We start from the raw sequence: 26,149 nt of genomic DNA, 5'->3' as shown, positions 1-26,149 counted from the left end.
AGGCCTGGGGAATGGGATTAACATGCCAAGCATTGGAAAAATAGCATCACCAAAGGCAAGATCTGTAAATTCGCCTCCAGCCAATTTTAAACAATCCAAGATAATTCACATTATGCAGTAATGCAAAAATTTAGGAAAAAGTGTCAAAAGAACAAACTTTTCGAAGTAATGGGGCAGTGGTATTCAGGAAAAGATTATGGCCAGAGAATATGGTCACAGTTGATGTACCCATCCCCAAAGATGTACGGATTAGGAACTTGTGGGCATGCTATGTTGGCGCCGGAAGTGTGGTGACACATGTGGGCTGCCCCCAGAACATGCTACCCAAAAGATGCTTTTCACTGTGCGTTTCAATGTACATGTGACTAATAAAGATATCTAAAGGTGGAAGCACAGAAATAGGACTATAATATTTAGCTCCTTGACTTGGTTTCATTATTTGATGAGATGATGGTTGAGATTTACCTAATCATCATCTTCCCCTCTTGGTTCTATAGCCCCCAAACACCTTGACTTGCAATAATCTACCCAACTTGGACTTTTAAAACTACTAGCTACTTCTCTTCCACACTTCGACCACCCTTTGCATAAAGATATTTGCCCTAACTTCACTCCCAATTGCCTGCGCTCTGATCTTAAAATTATGCATGAAGGACTGAAGGGATAGAATTAGAGAAATTGTCAGGAAGACTGCTGAGGTGTAGAGAGAATCTGTAGAAGCAGGCAAGGATATACATAAACAAAATGCCTAAAACAGTGATCACTTGCTAAAGGAGGCATTAGGACTGGTGAGCAAAGGTTTGGTCAAAAAAAGATAGGTTTTACAATTTGTACAATTATGCTTCGAAAAATATTTCACTAGTCATAAAATGCTTTGGGACATCTTGAGATTGTAAAAGTACTATATAGATGCAAACTCCAAGCAGAATCTCATTTTGCTCAAGCATTTTAACTGATCTGCACAGCAATGATTATTTGTATTTCTACTTCACGTGTTTCCAATGTATGTTTATTCTTGCCCCTCAAGTATTCCCAGGATTAATTATTTGAGAAGTCTACATACCATTCCCTCCCAATCCTTCTTGAAAGGGAGAACCTCCAGCTAGGATATGGTACCACACTGCTCAATAACTGTACAAGTGCTTCATGGCCAGGTGACTCTTGCTTGAAGTCAGAAGTCTGGTTCAAAAAAAAATCACACTATAGGACCGGAGCAGAGATCCTGGGCTACAGCAAGGTGTTGCTGGTTGTGTGACATTTTGAAGACATTATAGGTCATGGCTGTTTTTCTTCTCAGATAGAAAAAGATTGGAGCATGTCCTAGCCTACACTAGCAAAAAAAATCAACTAACTCATCATTTCATCTCATTAGTGCTAAAGGAGAACTGGTTCAAAGTAATCAATTGCTTTGAAGTACTCTTTAAAATCTAGTTGGATTTGGTGTGCAAATCAAGACAATAATCCACACAGGCTATTGTGACTCTGAAAGAGTCAAACAGCTAACATCAAATGTCCACACAGGTACTAAAGAGCAGGCAGGTGGTCTGAGCTTTCCATAACTCAAAGGAACTGGGACCAGCTGCATTAATTCCTTGGTTAAGGCCAGCTGATTAAAATATGAAATCAGATGTTATTGTTAAATTGGGTTTTGATATCTGTCAGCAAAAATCAGTGGAAGGGGTGAATTATAAAAATAAATGTATATTTAGACAGGACACAGAAATAAAAGCATTTGATTAATTGCAATCACCTTTCTGTCACATGCATTTAATTGTTATATAGGAATGCTACGCATTTTTTGTTGGTTTAGTTTAAAAAAATGTACATATTGTGGATTCATAATAAGCAAATGAAAACATTACAGGCTCACATTAAGAAACTTCTGAAAACATCATTGAAAAGGAGACACAATGAAGCTGCCCTTCCACAAATGGAACCTGTTCAAATTTTGGCAAAGGTATGCAAGGGGATTACAATTAAAGGAGTAAAAATACCAGTGAACAGCAAGATCTGCAGCATCCGAAAAGAGAAAACATTAATCTTTCATTGAATGGATTCTTTAAAAAAAGTGAAGCAGAGTCTCAAGATGCAGACTCATGTGTTGTTTTTTTTCCAAATGCTGATGAATCTGCTGTTCATTTCCAACAATTTGTTCTTATTTTACATCAGTCTGCACCATCTGGAGTTGTTGCTTTCTCACCCGTTACATCTGTAGTCATTGCTTCTCAAATTTCTCTCCAATTATCCAATGCAACAATGCAAGAGTACAATTTTGAGAGTTGATTTTGTCAGCCACTGCTACTCATCCTTCAAACTTTTGTTCTTCTTCAAGTAGGAACAGTCCCCACCTCTTTCAGATAAAGGAATCAAATATGGATGCCATGCACAGAGTAGGCGCAAGTTAAACTGAATCAAATCACCTGGTTTTACAATTGCCAGTGGTGGCTGATTTGTGGTAAGAAATTTTAAGAATGTGGGTCTAGTACTTATTTTGCATTCAATTACATCAGGAAACTAAAGACTGCATCTTAATTACAAGTTGTTTTGAGAAGGGACAAACAATGTGAGATGATTACATGCTACCCAAACACTTGGTTGATAGCAGCGTACAAAATGAAGGAAACTGGAGCAGATTCTAATCCACGGTTGGAACAGAGCACAAAGAACGCATCATAATATTGCATTCCTTCCTTTAAAAAAAACATGTCAGAATTCATACCTTTTACACATAACTACGTTTTGGTAACAGTACATTCAGATACAGCCAAGCGATTACTTTTATAGCTCAAATGTTTGTTTTTCTCCTTTTAATTTTCCTCATTTCCCTCATCCTGCTGATCCTCATGGGCCACAATTTCAATGGCTTGTATTTGGGTTTCATTGTCCGTGTCAGGTGCCTTGTCATCACAATCTGCTTCTGCCACACCATCTGGGTCCGAGTCCATCTCTGGCCCAGGGTGAATTTCAATCACAGTCTGCGATTCTGCTGTTGATTGGTCAACACTATGGCTCTGAACAACAGAGGCCAGTCCAGAGTCCACTGTGACCAGCTCCACAGGGCCGACACTTACACCAGCCATTGTTGTGATGGTGTTGCTGTCTTGGATGGCGGCTGTGCTCAGCAGGGCAAGGCTGGAGGCAGGATGAATGGTGACCGTGTCAGAGGTAGTTGTCTTGGGTGCACTGACCACGGCGGCATACCTGGTGAAAAGCTGTGATCCACCTGACAGTGTGTGGACAGTGACAGGGCTGGATTGTTGGCCAATGGCCACGGGCATGGTCGTGACATTGGCAACAGAAAAGTTTGTTCCCATTGGCGTGATTGCAATAGGTGATATGACAGTGAACTGAGGTTGTTGAACCGGTGTGGTCGGGGTCAGAATGCTGGCTGAGGCAGGTCTCTGGAGTCGAGGGCGCTTGTTGGGTTTGGGAGTGGCAATCGGCATCAGCACCACATTTTGTAACGTTTGATTTTTCAGTTTCTGTTCCTTGGCTCGTCTCCTCTGCTCCTCCAGCTGACGTTCCAGTTCTATTGGTAGGAAAGCAGTGGGAAGAGTAGGAATTGGGAAAGGAAAAAAAGTTTTGTTCAATATTAAAATGGTAAAGTTAACAACTGCCTAAGTGCTTATTACACTTCATGCTTGGGGCTCAGCATATGTGGAATTGTAAGAATTAAAAATGTAATCAATATTAGCGTGCAATTAAATCACAAGTGTAATGGACCATTAAAACCAGTACAGTTCAAAGAGGCTTGACCCAAATACAAAACGTTCCACTTATGTTACCAAGGTTCTTTCATTACCTCCTGTTATCTGAAACTTTTGCCAGCCCTACAACCTCCTGAAATCCCCACACTCCAATTATTGTCACTTGCGCACCACTAGTGACCCATCATTCAGCTGCCTGAGCTTCAATTCCCTCCGTTGACTTGCACAATTCTCTCAAGATTCTTTAAAGTCTGAGTTTTTGAGTACCTGCCTTAATGTCTCCTGATGTGGTAGTGTCAAAATTTGTTTAACAATTCTCCTACGAAGTACTATAGGATGCTTTGTGTTAAATGTGTGATATTTTGTAAGTTGAGTACGTGGTGTCAGTTACTAAAATGTTAGAAATTCTACAGAGAAGCCCATAAATCAATGGTCCCAATCAAGTTGGATGCCAAATCTTTAATATTTGAGTATTTAAGCTTTAGAAGCTAGGCAGCATGTTCTATCATTGCCAATGGACCAACATACAGAATCCCTGTAGAAGGGCTTACCAAACCAAAAACAATGTGTTATCCCTGGAAATAAATACTACATTTTGAGATTTGGATACTGATTGACATACTGAGTGCAGCTGATGAATGATGACCGATCCCCATTCACATTTCAAAGTGAATGTGCCTTTAGTTATCAGCAGCAAAAGTCACTGAGGCAGCAAATTGTCCTCAGTAAGACAACCTAACCATTCTAAATCTTAATTCTACAGTGCACCTCAAGTAATAAAAATGACCAGAACTGATAAATGTGGAAGTCTGATGCTTTCAGCTTCCTTGAATGGCAATGTCCTTCAGTGTCAAGGTCTAATTCATGGGGTAGGACCGAGTAATGGCTTGGTGTTTCTTGAAGCTAGAACTATCCTGTGAACTTCTCAGCAATATCAGCAGATGCCCAAGAAAAAGTGACATATTTGCCCCTCTGGCCCCAAAGCAAGAGCCCAACCTAAAGAATGTCTTCATCAGGGGTTGAAAATACAACTTACCAGCAAGATCATTGTGAATTTGTTCTTGGCTTTGATCAGTCTGACTCTTCCTGTTGTCTAATACCTTTTTCACAGTCTCCAGGAGACCAAAAGTATGTGCCATATTGTTCAGAACTGCAGCATCTGAAACCAAAACATAAAATATTCTGCAATGCCTTTTTAATCCAGAACTGGAACTCAGTCTCAGAATATAGGTTCAGCCCTCCATGATAGTTGCAAAAAGAAATGTCTTCACTCAGAAGGCTGAATTTTTTTTAAACCAGATGGCTACAATGCTTAGGCACTGAATATTTTCAAGGTCGAGATTAATGGATTTTGGGAATGAGGAAATCAGTCAGGAAAGAGCAACTGAAGTTGAAGATCAGTCATAGAGAGATATAGCATGGAAAAGGGCCCACCAAGCCCATGCCTACCATCAACCATTACACTAATCCTACAATAATCCCATTCTCCCTACATTCCATCAACTCTCCCCAGATTCTACCATTCTTCCACACACTAGGGAAAACTTGCAGTGGCCAATTCACCACCAACTCACACGCCTTTGGGATGTGGGAGAAAACCAGAACACCTGGAGGAACCTTGCGGTCACAGAGAGAACATGCAAACTCCACATAAACAGCACCCGAGGTCAGGATTGAACCCAGGTCTCTGGCACTGAGGTAGTGGCTCTACTAGCTGCACTACTATGCTGCCTATTATTTTACTGCACAGTACGATGGCCAACTCCTGTCCTTGCATCTCAAGTTTTGCCCTTAAATCACAGGTTATTAAAAATCCCCACACATCTATCCATCTGTCTCTGTTGGGGTATAGCCCATTGCAAGGACAGGCTTGCAGTGGCTGGCAACCATCCTTCATACATCCTGCAAGTGTTCACCCTTCATGTACAAGCAAAGGCATTCTCAACTACACAAACTACACCGTTAAAGCTGATACCCTTGCCAGACATTCACACACATCAGCATGGTACACCAGTAAAGATCAGAGTTGGATTTTCAGGCTTCTCCTTTCCCTCTATTCCAATACAGCTACATAAATAGCCCATTATCAAATGAGCAACATTTTTGGACTCTACAAGGTTCCACATTACAAGGATGCTGGGTTAATAATGGAGCTGATAATTTGATTTCTTTTTCCAAGAAAATTTCATGCCTGTGAGAGAAACTAATGATGTCAGAAACGACTAAATAGAACATAGAACAGTGCAGCGCAGGAACTGGCCCTTTAGCCTCTTCTGTCTGTGCTGACCATGATGCCAATCCAAACTAATCTCATCTGCCCGCACATGGTCTATACCCCTCCATTCCCTGCCTGTTTACGGGCCTGTCTAAATGCATCTTAAATGTTGCTATCATATTTGCTTCTACCACTTCCCTGACAGCATGTCCCAGGCACCTACCACTGTATTAAAAAAAAACTTGCCTCGTAAATCTCCTTTAAATTTTCTCCCTCTCACGTTAAATCTATGCCCTCCTGTATTTCTACCCCCATTTAAACTTATCATTTATATACTTCTATCAGGTTGCTCCTCAGCCTCTGACACTCCAGGGAAAACAATCCAAGTCTGTCCAACCTCTCCTTATAGCTAATACTCTCTAATCCAATTTGCATCCTCTGCAAATCCTCCCTGTCATGCAGTGACCAGAACAACACATAATACTCCAAATGTGGCCTAACCAAAGTTTTATACAGCTACAACATGACTTCCCAACTTTTATACTCAACACCCCAACTGACGAAGGCAAGTATGCTGTACACCTCATTACCACCCTATCTATTTGTATTGCCACTTTCAGGGAACTATGGACTTGCACGCCAAGATCCCTTTGTACCCCAAGGATCCTGTTATTTACTGTTTACTTTCCCCTTTGACCTCCCAAAGTGCAACAACTCACACTTACCTATATTAAACTCCATCTGCCATTTCTCTGTCCACATTTCCAACTGGTCTACATCTTGCTGAATCCATTGATAGCCTTCTTCACTATCCACAACTCTGCCATTTCTGTGTCATCTGCAAACTTACTTAATAGCTCACCTACATTTTTGTCCAAATCATTAGCGCTAGTCCTCGCGGAACACCACTAGTCACAGATCTCTAATTAGAATAACTCCCCTCCACCACTACCCTGTCTTCTACGGCCAAACCAATTTTGAATCCAATATACCAAGTCTCCATATATCCCATGTGCCTTAGTCTTCTGGATCAGCCTACCATTAGGGACTTTATTGAAAGTGTTATTCAAGTCCACGTATACAGTATCCACAGCCCTACCCTGAATCATCTTCATTACCTCTTCAAAAATCTCAATGAAATTTGTAAGATATGACCTCCCCCGCACAAAGCCATGCTGACTATCACTCGTAGGTCTATGCTTTTCCAAGCTCTTCCGTTCAGGGCCAATTAGGTATACTAATAGAGTTATGGGCCACATAAATGTATTGATATCTCAAATTGCCAATATATTTTGGATTCTAATTTAGAATTTATCCGCTAGTGAGTTGTGAATCCTTCCAAGCCACCAGGTACACACATCTTAAGAGGACAAAGGGAAAATACAAACATGACTGAAAAGTTTAGTCAAAGTGCCATAGTCGATCAGCTATAGCCTAGCCCGCTCTATATTAAACCTCACACTAGAAAGTGAAAATGGTTGACAAAATTTTTAACAGTACTAGACATTTGGATTTCATCTTTCACATACAAAGTGTTCCAAGACAGTTCAAGATATGAGGAAACTGGCACCAAACCAGTAAATAGGTAGATTTCGGGAGGTGAAATAAATGTGCTTGGAGTAGACAACTAGTCACAGAATGTGATACAATCAGTGGGAATGGGGATGAACTAGAATTTATGAATGGCAACTTTATAGTAATTTACCTCCTATTAGAAATAGTGATGTAATTAACTAAATGAAGTGATCAGACAAGGCTCCCTTTCATAGTTCTTGCAGTTGGTAGGTCTGTAGGATCACAAGCAGGCACTAGGTTGAAAATCACTTTTGCAAAATTATCATTTGACAGACAGTACTCAATTATGTGAAGTATAATGCTCCTCTACCTACCTGTGATCTGCAATGGAGTTTGACCCATCCTCTGCTGAACACCAGCCAACATCTCCATCAGCTCCTTCTGAATATTGGTGACAACTTCCCCCAGCAAACCTACATCTGCAATTCCTTTCCAGAAAGCCAAGGTGTCCTCTGCAGCAAGTAAAACATAAATTCGATATTCTACCAACACCAGTTAAATTCACAATGATATCTTATTATTACTTTAGCAGCCAACAATCACAGTGGATGCAAAATAAACTTCCTCAGACAACGCGAGCAGTAAAAACCCTCAAACTGATGGCTGCATAAAGAAATGTCAGTTAGCAAAAGTGCACAGTTCAGTCTGTACCCGACTTCAATGCAACATGGGTAGCTCGAATGAGCAGAAGGTGAAACACCAGAAAATCTGATCTCCTGATTTTCCATTGAACTGAGTTCAGAGTCCAGGGGTGGAACAAAGACATGATGAGTCAAAGGGCCAGATGCCCTAAACGCTGACGTAGTATAACCCTTTGATTTCATCTGGGTCACCCCAACTTCAGTGGAAAAAAGAAAGATTTTAAATTTTAATGTCGAGTAATTTCTATTAAATATAAATTAAATAAACATTTAATTAGAGAATTAAAAAAATCTATTTGAAATACTTTTGAATATATCTGATTATGAGAGACATTTAAAAACAGTTTAAAAGGCTTCCGATAGCACTTAACTATCGAAAGGCCAAAGCAGTTCAGAGGCAGAGCCTCAGTTCCTGTTGTTTTGTAACAGTGAAGCCTGGGCTAGGCTGGGACCCACGGGCTGCAAAGATTTTAGTCGTGGGAAGAGAATGAGCATCAAGTGAGATTAGGCACAATTCAGCCTAATGACATTTATAACCTATTACAATTTGTATTCACTATATTGCTACAGTTCTGTTTCAATATTTACTCCTCAGGTTCTGAAGCAGTGAACACAATTGCAGCATCCTGCTGCTATTTGATGCCAAATCAACTGGATCACAGTATACCAGAGATTGAACCAGAAAGTGGCTTAGTGGACTATCAATAAATTCACTGAGCACTCACTGAAATTTTTGTACTCTTTTCAATTTTGTGTAAATACACTTGGAAAGGAAGCATTTGCAGAGCTAGAGGGAAAAAAATGGAAAGGGAACACAAGACAAAGTGACAATTCTTTTCAAAGAACCTACACAGGCACAGAGCCAAATGGCCTCCTGTGGAGAACGTCTGTATCTACACAATGTGCCTTGGCCCTTCGTTTTCTCAACTCATCTTTACTAACAGGCCATTTTTATAATTTCACATTTAAATATGCATCAAATATACACCATGAATGCACACTTGCTCAGTCCAAGTAGTGATAACTGGTCCTTGAGATTCCTCAGTTGCTTCAAGTTTTCAGCAGCTTCAAGTTTTCAGCAGCAGCATTAGTTAAAAGTGTTGAAAACTAACAGAATGGCCTTAAATAGATAATTTAAATCATGTCTTTTCAGATCCAAGGACATGCCCAAGGAATTCATAGCAAATGAATTAGTTTTGAAGTGCTGCCACTTCTATGTAGGCAGTTAATGCAGTCAAGTCACATAAACAAATAAGATTAAAACCAGAATCTGCCTTAGTGGTGTTAGCTTAATGAGAAACATTGGGCAGGAAACTGGAAGAGGTAAGTGAGACCACAGCTTAATGTCTTCTTCAAAGACAATATCTCTTTGATAAGGCAGCACTCTCTCAACACTGCTTAGATATTGTATTCAGATGCTGGAGTGGGACATAAACCACAGCATTCTAGTATCAATTGATACAACTTTATTCTTCTTCTCAGGCAGTCCCTTGGGACGGAAGATGACTTGCTTCTACTATAGATTTGTGGATTCTCAGGAAGTGGAGAGGCCAGTTGATTTTATGCTTTCCCACTCAAGATAAACTGAAAGCAGAGATCATTTAAGTATGAATGTTGGCCTCTACAGTTACTGGGTCAGTACTTTTACCTGCTTCAGCATCATGGGAGACTGGATTTTATAAGCAGAGTAAGCAAATTATTTTAATTAAAAATAACACATTTCACTCCAATGAAGCCAGGCAGCAGTGCCTGATATCAACTATTAACTCAACAGTATCAAGTCTGAAACCTCAAAATTACCAGAGATTTCTTCACCATCTTTCCTGTTTAGATCCTCTGTAGTAACTGCCACTGTGGTCAGAGCTGGGCTCCACTCAATGCACTCTTCAGTGTTCTCTTCAGACACAGTGATGTGGGCCCCATTGCCTGCAAAATTAACAGTCTTTAGGCTGCATTTTTTTTTTAAAAAGAACGTTGATAGCAAATTAAAACTCTCTCCTGTGAGCCAGCATGCTTCATTTACAACCTGCCTGCACCACTCTTTAACAACTCAGAAACAATCCTACATATGAAAATGGAAGCCAGGAAAAAGTTAGCTGGCTCATCAAGTCTGCACCATACTCATGCTACCTGGAGCATTATGACAAAACACTTCGTATTCTACAATTCAATTTGCTGCCAACATGGGTATAATATAAAGTCACAGAAAAAAGGACCAATAAATGGCTGGAGTGGTTGGAAGAGGGTGATTTACTATGGGAAATTCCTTTCTGACCCACTCAAGCAATACAGTTGTTAACTGCTAATTGACTTACCTTCTATATGATGTGATCTCTGTCCCAGCCAGGAATCGGTCCAGCTCTCTTTCTCTCTCTCGAAGGCCTGCAGAGAGTCAGCACCCAGCACACCAACCGGCAATGCATTCCAGAAGCTCACTACTCTCTAGGAAAAAAGAGAACCGCCTAACATCTAGCCTATTCCTACTTTATGCGTAGTTTAAATGCATGTCCCCAGTCCACCCCAATCTATCAAACTGTAATGATCCATTATTAAATACGCAATTCTGGCCTGTAAGTATTTTCTGTACCTCTAGAAGTAACCTGTGATGAAGAACTATACCCAGAGTTCTGTACGACTAAGCCAGCAGGCCCAATGTCCACTTTGGCAACATAAAGCACAGCTGACAATCAAACGTCAAAGAATGAAGTGGGCAGGGGGTGCATTGGAAAACAATGAGCTCCAAATTATCGCAATTAAAAAAACTTCAGCAGCCCTTCAATGAACTACTGCCCCAGACATTTCAACCACAGGAATTCACTCTGCATCAGGCTTTAAAAGCACCAAGAGTACTGTAAATATTTAATCTGCATTCTCTCATATTATAATGCAAGGCTGGGACACAGGCAACCCCAGGAGTGGAGATCATATCAACTCCTTGCTGGATGCTGCTGTCTATCCTATATTGCTAGATGCAATGCGGTCTTGTTGTCCTCAGGGTTCACTTATTGCATTTTCAAGTTGCCCGAGTGGTAAGTCAATCTTGTACATGTGGGAATGGATTCATACTGGCCAGGCAGGATAAGGACAGCAAATCTCCATCCTTAAAAGGCCCATAATGAACCAGATTGATTTATAATGTTGGCCTGACAACTTCAAAGTAACTTATGAAAAACAATTCAAACTCTTAACTACCATGGTGCAGCTTGAACACATGATCAGTGGATTAAAAGTTCACTAACATTATACTACATTGTGTCAAGACAGGGAAAGAAAACATGAAATGCTGCAGAACTCAGCACTCCATCAGCATATTCGGTGAAACACTGAGCATTCCAATTTCAGAGGCTTTTTTTGTCACAATTAATGCAGCTTGTATTTGTATCAGGTTTAAAACAAAAACGTTCAGCAGACAAGTTGTGTAGAGAGCAGACTCTTGCAGGCCCTCTAAGGCTACTGAAACTGCACACAATTCACAGTTCCCTGATGAACTTGCAACATTTTCTACTATCATTTCATATCTCCATCACTCGTGGTCCTTTCACTCCATCACTGTGGCATTACACTTACCTTCTATGGAAGTTGGCGTCTGTATCACATTGCTCTGCTGGCTGGGAACTGGTGCCCTAGCACTACTGATCAGAAGATCGAACTTTGTGCTGCGACAGGTGTTGGTGCAAACTTTATCGTGCTGAAAAAAGTCCAACTGCCCAGAATCCATCATCTTCCTACCAATAATGCAACCATATATTAGACACATATTACATAGGGCCCCTTCCACCACACTTTAAGGTCTTTGATTTCCATTAGATTTTACCCTGCAATGGGATCTTGACTGAGCTGGTACTCACTTTTGCTCTTTCCTTTTTTCTTCTTGGTCCCATCAAAAAAAGGAAAGCAACAAAACAGGTAATAATAGCAACCTTCAAAATGGAAATGGGTGGGTATTGGAAGGGAAAAAATTTGCAGAGATCAAGAGATAAACTATAGGATTAAGGAGTAACTGGATAGTTCTTTTCTGTAATGATGTTTGAAAGAAGGACAAATGTCCTTTTACTGTGTTACATCATTCTATGGCTATTCTATTTTATTTTATTTATTAGGCTATTCTAGTTTTTGTACAGCAAATAGAAAGGTTTATTCCCTTTCGAGATCAGAAGTATTGCCTCCCTGGCAATTGGAGCATTCATTCCTAGTTGTGGAACTCTTTCAACATTTCTCTAATAATCTAACAGTTTAAATTGCTATTTTGTGACTTTAATCTTTGTCAATTTCAGCAATGGTCTGGACTATGGATTTTAGTACATCTGGCTTTTCAATTTAAAAATAAAATCAAGCTGGAGAAGAAAACACATATACAAATGCTAAATCCATAGGAAGATCACTATTTCATTCTAATGAAGCTCTACCTGAAACTTTCCTTTAAGATTTTTCCAGAGCTTTTAACCTGCAAGTATTAATAAATAATGGCACATTTGCATCACCTCACAATGCAGAGGTCATTCTTGACACAAGATAGGCAGCTGTTCTGGTTAAGATCAGTGCAATGCGCTTCAAACAGCTAGAGTGACTCAAAAGCTCTTGAAGCCCCAAAACACAAAATGCATTCTTCACCTCATACACCAATTGTTTCAAAGACCCTTCCACCTTATCCCCAAAAGCCTTCAGCTGTTGAATATGCTGATAGTTCTGTAGCTTTTGTTCCATTTGCTTCACAAACCAAAATCTACACCATAGGCAAAGCATGAGTGATAGGCCAGAAACAAAACCATTTCATTGGACTATGTGGAAATTAAGCAAACTAAACCATTACATGGTTAAGATCAGAGCTCATCAGTGCAACAAAAGAAAAACGATTTGAATTTATTCAATGCCTTTAATGTACTGGGAATGGGATTGAGCACATTCTGGGTAGGACACCACAAAAATCCCTATGGTAGCAGTGGCAAGCGCAGTGTAAACAGAATTGCTGGTTCACTAAGAACCATGTAGATGATGTGTTTATCCATTCAGCATAACATTCTTGGTGGTGATTATCACTCATTAATCAATGAATAAACGTGAAAGTTTAGAGAGATAGTAGAAGGGGATGGGGCTGGTGGGAGAGAGCGCATGAAAGGAAAGTAGTAGGATGGGTAACATAATAGGAGACTAAAATTTTAGAGGCTCTCTTACACTGCAAGTACGCAATCAGAGATTTCTACATTTACATAACAGACTTGTGAACTCCTCAAAAGGAAGAGCACGATTAGGCTGCTAAGTTTGGAACTCTGCCGTCATAAAATATCAAGACATTAAAAGTGCAGCACTACAAGGACAAAATGCTAATCCAAATGAGAAATTTCAGGAACTATGACTGATGGATAAAGGGCGGGTGGGTTTATGAAAGGATTTTACATTTTTGTAAAATCTCAACCTAAGAATATCCAAAACCTCTAAACAGCAATGAGGTCATGACCAGCTAATTTTTTTGTGGTTGTTTTGGCTGAGGAATAAACAATGGCCAAAAAACCAGAGCAATACTCCGTACTTTTTTTTCCCCAAATAAGTGCATGGGATTTTATACATCTACTTGAAAGGACTGAAGATGCATCAGTTTCACATCTTATCTGGAAAACAGCAACAGCAAATCTCCCCAAGTTCTGCACTGGTGTATCAGGTTAGATTGGCTAAGGGTTGCTGATAACAGGACTCAAATTGATCATAAGCTCTTTTGCCCAGTTCTGACTAAAGGTCTTTGATCCAAACATTGACCGTTTCACCTTCCACACATGCTGCCTGACCTGCAGAGCATTTTCTGTTTTTAATTCACTAGATCATAAAGTTTGCAACTAACAGTAAAATGGTACTTCATCTTATCCACTGGCAGGAATCAAACGTGGCACATACAATTCATTAGTCATTTAATTCCATTAGGAATGGGGGTAATAGTTAAACAAGAAGAATGGGATAAAATATTTTGCACAGGGAGGTGATGAAAATATTTTTGAAGGGGAGAAGAGAAGAAGCCAAGAATAGTAGGTGAATGATCAGCAATTGAAGATGAGAGATTCAAAGATACTGAAAGTAGTTTCAGATTAGAAAAGTATATTGAAAATTAACACCAAGTACTCACCCTGGCAATTCAAAAATTACACAAGTGAAGCAGTCAACAAAAAATAGCAATTCTGGAAAAAAATGATACAAACCTCAACATTACACCACCTATTCTAATTGCTCTTTTCCAGTCTTTCAGTGTAGATTTCCCTGCAAGGTGTACAAATTGCTTTGGGCTTATGAGCTGTTCATTAAACTGAAACAAAACAAAAACAGAAGAATTCCGGTTATTTTGAAAATATTAGCACTGCAAGAGAGCATTTATTGTGGTAGTAGGAACAAAAAACGCAAGCAGGAACAGAAGAAAGAGTCGACTAACTAGCCCCTTGAGCCTGCTCCACTATTTGATAAGATCATGCATGATCCGATCTTAGCCTCAACACCATCTTCCTACTAACTCCCCATACGTCTCAACTCCCTTGTAGCTTTCATGTCCATCAGTCTTGGCCTTGGATATATTCAATCACTCCACCTTCAGAGTTCTCTGGAATGACTAATTCCAAAGATTCACTATGCTCAGAAGTTCCTCCTGAATTTTGCCTGATATGATCCAAAATTGGCCTTACCAACCTTTAGAGACAGGATAGTTGCAAGTGAAGAACTGACATGGTGGGGTTCAAATTTCCATACACAATAAAGGGATTGTCCCTCATTTGTGAATCAAAACAGCCTGTATAATTTTTCATAACACTGTCATGAACCATTATTTACACACGTGGGAGAAATTATTGGGTGAATAACAGGAAACAGGCATCAGGGCTGATTTACTTTCCTTTACTAAATGCCCCCTTTTTTGAGACACCACAATTCTACACCAGCCAAGAGTCCAACACAGGTCTTTGCCAGTCTGACTCATCACAATACCGAGCAGCACATCAGTTAGTCATCAAAAACATCAAAATAGTTACAGCTGGAACATTTTTATCTCAATCATACCTTTACACATTTCACGTTAATCCCCGGGCAAACAAACTTCTTCCACATTAAAATGGCTTTGCTTTCCCCACAAGTAATAGGATAAGCAATTTCAACATCCTCATTGCAGATATCTGAAAGTTAAAAACAAAAATCACATTTTACTGTACACATTAGGTACACAGTGTGTTATGATATTAGACAAGTAGTCCAAAGGCCTGTTCAAAATATGGGGGCTGGATCTGCATTGCATTTGATTTATTTGCAAATTTATTTAAAAGTTGATATCAGTAATAATAAACCTGAATTTATCAGATTGGTGAGCCAGATGATTTTCACAACAGTATCCAATTTCTATCTTTACCTACTTTGGCCTATGTGTGACTTCAGACCTGAAGCAACATGGTTAACTCCAACAAATTACTAAAGCAGCTGCCCACCACCTTCTTAAGGCCAATTAAGGATGAAGTAAGAGCTGGCACAGTCAATGGCACTCACACCCTACGAGTGAATAAACTAGGGGAAAAAATGACCATGTCTCTGCCAATAATTATTCCCACCTTTCTTTGGAAAGCAACTCAAAAAATCCTCAGAGCCTACGGCAGAACAAAAAATAGAACTGAATCAAGTCAATTGGGCTTGCTCCACTGTTCAATAATATAGCCAATTCTGCATCTCAATCCCACTTTCCTGATCTGACATACCTTAATCCTATAGCTTCCAAAAATATTTTCAAAAATCTTGAATGTACGCTCAATCAATGACTAACAGATAGAGACTGACAATTTCCAAGATTTACCAGCCTTGAAGAATTTTCTCTCCAGTCCTAAATTGCTGACCCTTTACCCTGAGACTACATCAATCTCTTTCAGACTCTTTGTTCCAATAATACTTCATTATTCTGAATACCCCTTGAACATTGACTGGATTTTATCCTATAACTAAATTGTGTGGTGAAAACTATTTTAGAAATAATCTGCCATTTCCAATCAGTATGGAATAAAACAACCCCCGACTGCATCTTTGTCCAGTGATCACTTCACAGCTTAGTGCTTTGTCAAAAGTGTCAAACAAATTTTAAAGTGCACCTTAAAGATAAAGAGGGGTAGCAGGTGAAGGTTTAACAAGGAAACCCAGAGTTTTGGGTCTGGATAGCTGAAGGCAGAGCAGCTTATACAAAACATGATGAAGCCATGCAGAATTCTTGAGTCTTTATTGTTTTGCCATGTTCCTGTAAACCTCCCTACTCCAGCCCTATAACTTACCCAAGGACTGGAATTTTATAAGGGAAGTAAAGGAGGAATAAAATAATGGGTCTCCAAATAAGCACGACATACCTCCAGATAGAGCATAGGAAAGAAATCATATAGGCATACAGTTATACAGCACAGAAATAGGCCCTTCATCCCAACTCGTCCACACCAAGTTGCCTACCAGAGCTAGTCCCTTTTGCCTGCATTTCACCCTTATCTCTCTAAACCTTTCCTATATACATACCTACCTAAATGTCTTTTAAACATTGTAATTGTACTCGTCTCTACCACTTCCTCTGGCAGCTTGTTCCATCTACCCCCAATAGCAAATAGCAAAACAACTTCTTCACTGCTTTCCTGCTTATTTTGGTCTCATTTTATTCGTGCTTTGCTGTTTGTTTTTTTTACAAAATTCCAGTCCTTAGCCATGGTGCTCTACCCTGATTGTGCAACCCCCTCCAGTCTACAACAGGCAAAAAACTGGACACCACTCCACCAAACACATCTAGATAAGCAACGAGTTAAGATGCAGAGCAAACTACCTTCTACACTGTTGGCACCAAACATGCAAATATCTAGCCACAGTACAGCCAAATACACCAATCGCTGCATATTCCACATATAGTACCATTTTAATACATGGCATCCTGTGATCTTTGAGTGAGACTTCAACTTAGTGATGTGATCACTCATTGAGCAGTGACCATATTGAATGTGTATTGGAATTCACTTTATATGGACCTCACAGCTGAATGGGGATGATTTTCATGCCATCAAACTGGCTTGGATTAAAATGACATACTGGCCATGCTTGAGCCACTGGATTCCAAATGTGCTAAATTACTTCAGGAATAACACCAATTCTTGTAAAACATCCACGAACTTTTGCTTTGACATAGCAAACATTCTTTATTTGGGGTTAGAGGTACGTGCCAGGAAAACTCCGCATTAACTGCCTCCAGAAATCTTGTTCTGTGGATAAATGAAAGTCCACTGTGGCACTGAGCCACAAATTGGGTACAGCAATTGTTCAGGGCCCAGTGTGTCACCTTGGTTGATCTGTCAGTCAAGGAGGAGGTAACGTTTCAACAAGTATCAGTATGCCAAAGCAGAAAGTAAAACAATCAAGTCTGAATGTTACTTATCACTTTGCAGTGATTCCTTCATAGGAACATTCAATAATCCCTGCTTCTCTGGGTGTCATGTCCAACCTCACCTATATTGCATCTCGTGATTGTAAAACAACACCAATCTTGCTTCAGCCCCTCCCCATGTATTTGCATTTATATGGTACTTTTAAACTTAAGTGCCCATAATCACTTCACGTAAGCATTAGCAGACAAATAAAAAGACAACAAGCCACAAAGAGAGACATTGAGGACAAATGACCAAACTTTATCAAAACCCATGCTCAAAGCAATATTTCAGCAAGACAACATTCAGCAGCTAGAAAATGGAAGTTACACAGTTCCAAGAAACCAGCAGAGAAAATGAAAAAGCACACCATATTTACATGAAATTCTCACACTCGTTCTCTATTGCACTTAAGCTCCAACATCCTGCTGAAGGGAGGGTCTGTGTCCTGACTACCATCTAAGCCACTCTTTTGAGCAACATTTTGTTTTATAATTTCCCCATGTCCTCTCTTCATGGGGCCTTGCAAGTCAGTGTTTGGTGACAGTGCTACTCCTTAGATGAGAATGGGAACTTTAAATGCAGGGACAGGAAATGCCCTCAATGTAAACCAGTGCTTGGCACACACTCAAGCAGCAATTCAGTAAAACCACCCAGTCAGAACCTCAAATTTTTTTCTTTGTGTAAAGTGGAAGACCTCACATTCTTCTATATTCGAATATTCCATCCGCCATGTTCTCACCCACTCAGGAAACACTTTACTGCTATTAAACCATACATTAGTTATTTCAAATGATAACAAAAGAAACCCTTTGGTTCAATTCCCCCCTACTTATTGATTAGATTCATTCTAAGTGTTTCATTACTTCCTTCCAAAACTACTGTGGTATAATGTGATTCACATAATTGCAATATCTCATTAGATTACTGTACTACAGGCAATAAATGCCCTCTTACAAATTTATGGAGAGAAGCAGCCTTGGCAAAATAGCATACCACTGGGCATTATATACAGGCTCAAAAGCCATTCATATTCTTTCTAGTTGCAGTTACTGGACAATTATAAGCACTACAAACGCAGTCTAATTTTGCCTCGCTGACTTATGGGTAGCAAAGTCCATTTGTAGCAGCTTTTCTGAATGCTTCTGGTGGAATCAGAAAGCCATAGGGGTCAAATCTGGAGTCTTTCACATGACTCAGTTCTACACTGGCCCCATTAGTAAAATTACTACCTAATGAGAATCAAAATAAAGCAATTAACCTTTCAGTATTATTAAAACCTTTAAATAAAACCAGGATTCACTTCAACTCTTCTTTCTCCCTTCACTAATTTTTCAACCTTCTTGTTCCCTCAGTTGCACTTCTCAACTCTCTCATCTTCAAATCCCGTTGATCTTCTTGCAGTAAGCAGGTGGAAAGTACTCCTCTATCTATAGCAGTGCCTGAGAACACACTGTTTCTGCAGTGAGTAGGTCTGTCGCCCAACATGAACAGCCTGGCAGCCTCACACTGATATGCTGTCCAGATGCCAGCCACACATTGATGGACTGCACCTTACAGTCAGCTTCAGTAACTGAAGGAGTTATTTTGGTTGAAGTAATGACTGTAGGCTTAAGCATCCATTAGTTGGAGCATCCTTTGCAGTGATACATCAATAAACACAGGATTGACCATTTGTCAATTGTTAATGATGCTCAATCTGCTGGAGGGATAAGCAATGATTCAACAGGTGCCTCACAACAGCAAATATATGAAGTTATTAAAGAAGGGCACTGTGAACCACAAAGATCTCCCTGTCATTTTCAACTAGTATTCAGACAACACCAAGTCTTCTCAGCCCAAGGCTTCAAAGCTTACTGTCAAACTGTCATCTTGGCCTAGAAAGACAACAGAGGCCAGGCTATGGACTTCCTGATCCATACCCTTTTCTACAATGAGAGACCCTTCAAAAAACCAGAGGGATAAGGGATTTAAGAATCAACTGAACCACTCTTTTAAAGTTTTTCAACCAATACAGCAAAGCAACCAAATGTTTTATTTACTGAATGTACACATTTATTTTCCGATGTTGGAAAGGCACCATTTTCGAATATGGACTTAAGGAGACACAAGCAGCTTTAAGTGTTCTCTCAAATTAATTGTGGAAATACCTTTCCCTACAGCATTAAAAAAATGCTGACAAATCAACAGTCCGAACTTTCATCAACTTTGAAACATTTACAGGTCATTCAGGATGACCTAGAATAGCTACTCCACCTCACATTAGTCAGTTAAAACTCCAGCCTTACACTGCTGTAGATCAGAGAATAAAACAGTGGTTCTGAGATTTGCCTGCAGCATCCAGGGTTGAGACCAGCAGATATGGTCTGGGATTGTTTCAGTGGATTTGTAGCAAAAGAGACATTTGTACAGCATGTGTCATGATGCACAGTCATTGTTACGATGTAGGAAGAATAGTCTATAATTTTTGTACACCACCAGCAATGAAATAATAACCAGATCACTCATTTTACTGATGATGGTTAAAGGAAAAATATCATTATTTCAATTCATAAATCTGTGAAAATACTGCTCTTTTTCAAATTTCTACCAAGGTGTCTTTTATGCTCACCTACGAGGGCAGAACATCCACTGTTAATCAGCACACCTGAAAGATGCATCATTTCCACAATACTTCACGAGGAGCACCAGCACCCCTTCAAGTTCAAGGGGCACCAAGGATTTGCAATTGCCTGCCTGATGTGGTGAATGGAGATTCACAACAATGGAAGGGGAATTGGTTAAATGCAAAGAAAAATAATTACAGAGATTCAGTGAAAGGACAGGTTGCTTGGTGAAAGAGCTGGTGTAGTCTCAATGGGCTGAGTGAACCCTTTCTGTGCTTCACTATTCTAATAATTTGTTTCACCTAAAATGAGTGATAAACACTGCTGTTATCTGTGACACAGCATCTGCACTGATCCCAGCTGAGAGATAGCACAAGAGCAAAATAGAAGTAGGGAAAGGCTAATAGAACCTTAGTCTGTCTGTCATTCAATAAGATCATGACTGATCCTGGACCTCATCTATGTTCTTACCCAATCCACACATCCTTCAATTTCCTATTGATCTACCGACCTCAGCTTTGGATATAATCAACAAAAAAAGCATTCACAGCTCTTTGGACCAGGGATTTACAATGCCGAGTAAAGAAATCTCTCCTCACCTGTCTATACATCACATTTTCCAGCAAAATGACTGTACAGCAATCTCAAAAGGACAACCGTAGATAATTTGTGTTTTCTCTTTTTTCAACACAAGGGGATTTGTTCTGAGCACAAGTCCTAACTGCAAACCAACTAACTACATGACAGTAAGTAGATCCCAAATGAGTTGTCAGCTAGGAAAGATTTGTTAAACTAAATGAACAAGTGGCATATTGATTTGCTGTTATTTTTTTCAGGGAACTGGAATGATTGCCCAACCCCTACTCTCCAACTAGTGGCAAGGCCTGCAAATAGCAAGGTCTGAGAAAACAGCACAACTTCATCCAGCCCACTGTTTTGCAGTGACAACAAATTGAATTTTTGATCCAGATTATGCAAGGAAACATCTCCAGAAGAGGCCCCTGGAACCTACCAACATGAGGGACAGGATCTGTCATCACTGAGGAAAGGGCTGCAGAAATCACAGTATGTAATGAAATCATAGAACATATACAATTTTACAAATAAACATTTTATTGACATTGATGTTTCTAACAAAAATATCTAGATTTTAAACATTTTACATCGGCAAGGTCCCTTTAACTTAATTAATAATGCCAGAATAATAACATGTTAAGCAGTATTTGAAACAACTCAAGCAAGTTGCAGTTAGCTAAAGTTCAAAAAAAGCCATAGTTATGGCATATGACCTGAACTACTGTATGATACTACACAGGAAACTGTCACAAATTATTCCACATACCTTCAAGCTTTTTTTCTAATGAGGTCAGCATGTCAGTAAAATGTTTGTTGAGATCAAAGTAATTGAAACATTTGGGTAGAACAGCATCCTTTTATGTTCTAAATTCTATAGTCCCCATTCTTTTCTCCTTTTTAAGTTTGCAGACTACCAGCTTAACCACTTATATATCTAACTCAATGAATTTAATGAGTTGTTTTAAAAACTGTTGAAATCATAAATTGTTCAACTAAACGTTGTGGATATGATCCATATGACACTTGAAGTTAAAGGTTTTATTTATCTCAATGATGCTTGATTAAGTGCACAAGTTTAAAGTGAAGGAAAAGCACTCAATCTCTTACCTTCCCCATCTGCTAACTTCTGTAAAGTGTGAGTCTCCACAGTAACAACTGAAGCATTGCAGTTCGACTCAGCTCCTTCTTCACACATGCTATTGAAATAATTTGAAATGGATGTCAAAGCCGAAAGAAAGAAATCAATGACCGCATAAAGACAAATGAAAGTAGTTTGGGCAAAATATATAGCAATGCCTCCGGGAATTCTGAGAAGTGCACCGACTTAAAATTTGATGCCTGTGTATTGAGTTTATGCCAGTTGTGGGCAATTAAAGTCACACTTTGTCCAGTTCACACCACCACTGTGGTAAAAAAAAATCTTCAGTATCCACGAGAAATCAATATGCTAAGCAAACATAAATTCCTCACCACCCACAACCTTCTGAGTGGAAAAATATTTCATCTAGCCAAACTTGGAGCCATGTCTGAAAAAAACATTCCAAATTATGAAAAACTAGTGGAAGTAGTTCTGGTGAAAAAAAATCATTCAAATAATACAAGCTTATAAGAAACAATCATAAGATACTGGCATATTTTACAAAAAAATGCTTGCATTTAGAAAGTACCTCAACCAAAATTTCTCTCCGTACAATACTGAATGAATTATTTTTGGCTACACTCTGTCGTAGAGAAGGAATCTTGGCGTGAGTACCAAGTAAGGCCAACTCTTCTTTGAAAGAGTGCCACGGGAACTTGGATAGCCTTAACATTTGAGAACACATTTTAATGTCTGGACCAAAGTATAGCATGATATTCTACTGCACTCTAATGTTAACCTAGATTACTACTAGTGAAAGACTTCAATCTACAGACTTGACACAGAAGAGATCTCTCCCATTCTCTTATACACTACGATTGTCTTATCCACCAATAGCACGTTGATACTGACAGGCTTTAAATGTCAAATGATAGCGAAATACAATGAGCCTCATCGACCTAAAGAACCCTAAAGCAGTTTACTGCTTTTCAAACTGTTTAAACTGTCCCCTGAAATGCTCTGCATTGCAGGGGATTTTGCTGTGACAGGTCTAAAGGTAAGCTCTTCAGTATCTTAGTAAAATTGTTACTTTGTTTTTGCACAGACCACAACACACATCTTAGCAAGCCAAGGGAATTAATACATTCACAAGTATCTGCATGTTTTCTGAAAATGTCTGAATGGATTATTCAACTGCAGTTTACCCATCTCCACTTCACCAACTACACCTTCAATCAGCATAGAATGGAGCAAAGGGTTTCCGTGGTTTGTGCCATCATGTACTTAGGATAAGTGTAACATCACAGCTTTGCGTGCTGTTCCTGGTGTCATTTCAGATAATGGCCTGAGATACTGGACATCTCTGATGAGTTAAAAGCCACAAAATTCCACTGTCACCTTTCAATTTAGATCAAGACAATACAGCATTTCATAGGTCCAGTAAAGCTTATGGATTGCTAATGGTGTCAAAGAACTTTTGGGTACCGCTTTAAATCAAAGTGTATCATCAATGGAAGGATTAATATCCACTTGCTTTCAACATAAAAAGGGTTCTTTTGATGTGGAAGTAAATTTCATCAGAACAATTTTTAATTTGCACAGAAAAGTGAATAAATAAGGATAATTCAGGCTATGTATTGACATAAAACAGTCTAGCAGGATTAATTCCACGACACAAAGGAGAAGCCTAAACAATTAGCAATCTTCAAGCAGACACCAAATCCAGTTCCAATTATGTCACTGAAACTCGTCTTGGATGTTGGCTAAAAGAACAAATCAGCAAGCATGACATCAGGCTATTGCTTAAACTTTGATAGTCAACTGGCATACTGCAGCATCTCAGAATCACAATGGTAGGGATAGGACCAACCTAATAAAATCAACAGATTTCCTTCCCTCATGAGATTTCACTGACCAGCAGTATTTTGCATTCCAGTCATTTTATAGTCAACATGACAGATTCCAATTTTATTCCATTTTATTTTATTAATTAATTCTCCATCTCATGTTTCCAGATGATTAGGTCAGATCTTTAGGTTACTAGGCTGTAATTGTTCCTGAGGAAGACCAACCAAAATGCAAAAACAACACTGGAAAAGGGTAGCAATATGGAGTTTGATCAGACAGTTCTAATTGCTCCAAGGTGCATGAAATAACTGTTAAAGACATTTTCATCGAATGTAGCATCAAGCAGGCTGGCGGAAAGGTGGGTAAGTATAACATTTGATGAATTGTAAAAGTACAATTTGAATAGAAAGCTTGGATCATGGCCTGAAAACATCCCAAAGTGTTTTCCAGTCAATTAACTATTTTTATGTCGGAACTGTAGGGAGCATTGCAAACAACAGTTGCACAACAGGATAATGAGCAGATAATCTGTTTTAACTAATATTGGCTGAGGATTGATATTGGCTGAACACAGAAGAACTGAGTTGCACTTATCTTCCAATGGTGCATAGGATTTTATTTACTCCAGAAGGCCTGGACTTAAAGCGTTATTTGAAAAGATGGCAACTCCAATTGTGCTCTGTTCCTTCTGAACACCGGCTTGGATTCTGTGCTCAGAGGACTTAAACTTGCAATTTTCTGAATGTAACTTTTCAAATGTATATTCACTGTAAACTTTGTGCCATATACAGGATTTGAAAATATGATTTCAAATTATATTTGCCAAACAAATTACAGTGCCAGCGACCCGGGTTCAATTCCCGCTGCTGTAAGGAGTTTGTACGTTCTCCGTGTGTCTGCATGGGTTTCCTCCGGCTTCCTCTCACATTCCAAAGACGTACAGGTTAGGAAGTTGTGGGCAGGCTATGTTGGCGACGGAAGCGTGACAACAGTTGCGGGCTGCGCCCAGAAAACTACACAAAAAGATGTATTTCACTGTGTGTTTCGATGTACATGTGACTAATAAAGATCTTATCAAGAATTTAATTTGCTTTAAATCATTTAACTTTAGATAATTTGTATTTTGTACTTTTTTGTACATTTACCATATAACACTTTGCAATAGAGCTTTAAAAATTGCATTTAACTATATATTTGATGTTTATATGGTTTTACAATTACATAGAACAACATAGTAACAGGCTATTAACCCCAACTGGTCTATGTTTATACACCACAGCAACCTTCTCCCTCCTGACTTCATCCAGCCCAAACAACATAACCTTCTGTTCCTTTCTCCCTTATGTACTTATGCAGCTTTTCCTTAAATGGATCAATCACCAGAACCACTCCAGGAAGTAGTTCTTGGTAAAGAGCTTTATTCTGAATTCCTTCTTAAATTTAGAAGTGATCATCTTAAATGTATGTACCTTTATCCCAGAAGCACAAGCTCTACATCCTTCTGTCCAGCACACAATATATTTATGACATATGCATTGTTTAATCTTACATTTTAATAGTGGATTCAAAACAAGAAACAAGCTCTTTGCAATTTAATTTTAAAATAATCCAGCCTATTTATAACAGTTGTGTAGTTTAACAGGTTACTATTACCATAATTGTATTATTTTTCTTGCTGCATTAAGTTAAATTTGAATTTGATTTTATTATTTTTTCCCAGTTTGGATTTCTCCACTGCATTTATAATTTAAACGTTTTCACATTAATACATTTAATGCCAATGCAAATTTTCGTTCATATTTTAATAAATTCAGTTTAATGTATTACGTTTCACGATTTTGTTTAAATATTAAAACAGCTTCATTAACATATAAAGTTGTGTTTACATTTTAGTAAATTTAATGAATTTTAAGCTCAAATGCAAATTCTTATACTTTAATATATTTAGATTTATGCTAAACAATGTAGTATTTAATGACTTTTTAAAAACATTTTCATGCACTAAAAAGTTTCATGTTTATATTTCAGTGAGTTTACTTTCACATTTTATTTATTTACATGCGTATCTATTAATACATTTTGCCCGGTTTGAATGTGAGCTGTGTTGCTGCTCCCCGAGGCTTTTGCTGAAGCCGTGCCGAACATGGAGGAGGCCGCCGTGCCCGCCGCCCCTTACCCGTGCTGGACCGGTTGCAGCTGCAGGATGACTTGGGTCTTGTTCTCCTCCGAGCTCTCCCCCTCCAGGCTTGTGGCCTCGGCCGTCACCACCACCACATCGCCGACAGGCACCGCGCTCACCTCCGCCGCGTTCGCCATTTTTCCCTTCTTCCCGCCCAAAACGATCGCCTGCCGACTCCGAGCGAGCCTGCGGGGCCCACCGGCCCACTCGCGGCCTCCGACCGCCCGCTAACAACCGAGAAATCGCCGAGGCCTCACGGTCGCTGTTTCGGCGCTTTTCCGTCACTAACGGCTCCCAGCCAGCGCTAAGCCGTGCAACGTCATCACGTT

At 39.3% G+C, this 26,149-nt stretch overlaps 1 protein-coding gene across 1 annotated transcript; it reads right to left on the bottom strand.

The window, feature by feature from the left end:
- Positions 1-1,746: 1,746 nt before the first annotated feature.
- Positions 1,747-26,149, bottom strand: LOC127581859 (glucocorticoid modulatory element-binding protein 1-like). Its single transcript, XM_052036669.1, has 9 exons — positions 25,818-26,149; positions 21,823-21,911; positions 15,168-15,280; positions 14,324-14,427; positions 11,706-11,863; positions 9,939-10,064; positions 7,812-7,949; positions 4,744-4,866; positions 1,747-3,529 (listed from the first exon to the last, which is right to left on the bottom strand). Exons 1-9 carry the CDS (start codon positions 25,955-25,957, stop codon positions 2,808-2,810), a joined length of 1,713 nt encoding a protein of 570 aa, XP_051892629.1. The 5' UTR covers positions 25,958-26,149; the 3' UTR covers positions 1,747-2,807.

Source organism: Pristis pectinata, chromosome 22, assembly GCF_009764475.1.
Source record: "Pristis pectinata isolate sPriPec2 chromosome 22, sPriPec2.1.pri, whole genome shotgun sequence".
Taxonomy (NCBI): domain Eukaryota; kingdom Metazoa; phylum Chordata; class Chondrichthyes; order Rhinopristiformes; family Pristidae; genus Pristis; species Pristis pectinata.
The sequence above is the reverse complement of the archived record's forward strand: the minus strand, read 5'-3'. Positions and strand labels throughout refer to the sequence as shown.

What these genes read in the sequence shown, in the direction of transcription:
- LOC127581859 (XM_052036669.1), bottom strand. Translation starts at nt 25,957, where the DNA reads ATGGCGAACGCGGCGGAGGTGAGCGCGGTGCCTGTCGGCGATGTGGTG. An exon ending in GAAGTTAGCAGATGGGGAAG is followed by an intron (nt 15,281 to 21,822) that starts GTAAGAGATTGA and finishes TTTAACTTTCAG; the next exon opens with ATATCTGCAATGAGGATGTT. An exon ending in AATTCACAATGATCTTGCTG is followed by an intron (nt 3,530 to 4,743) that starts GTAAGTTGTATT and finishes TCCTACCAATAG; the next exon opens with AACTGGAACGTCAGCTGGAG.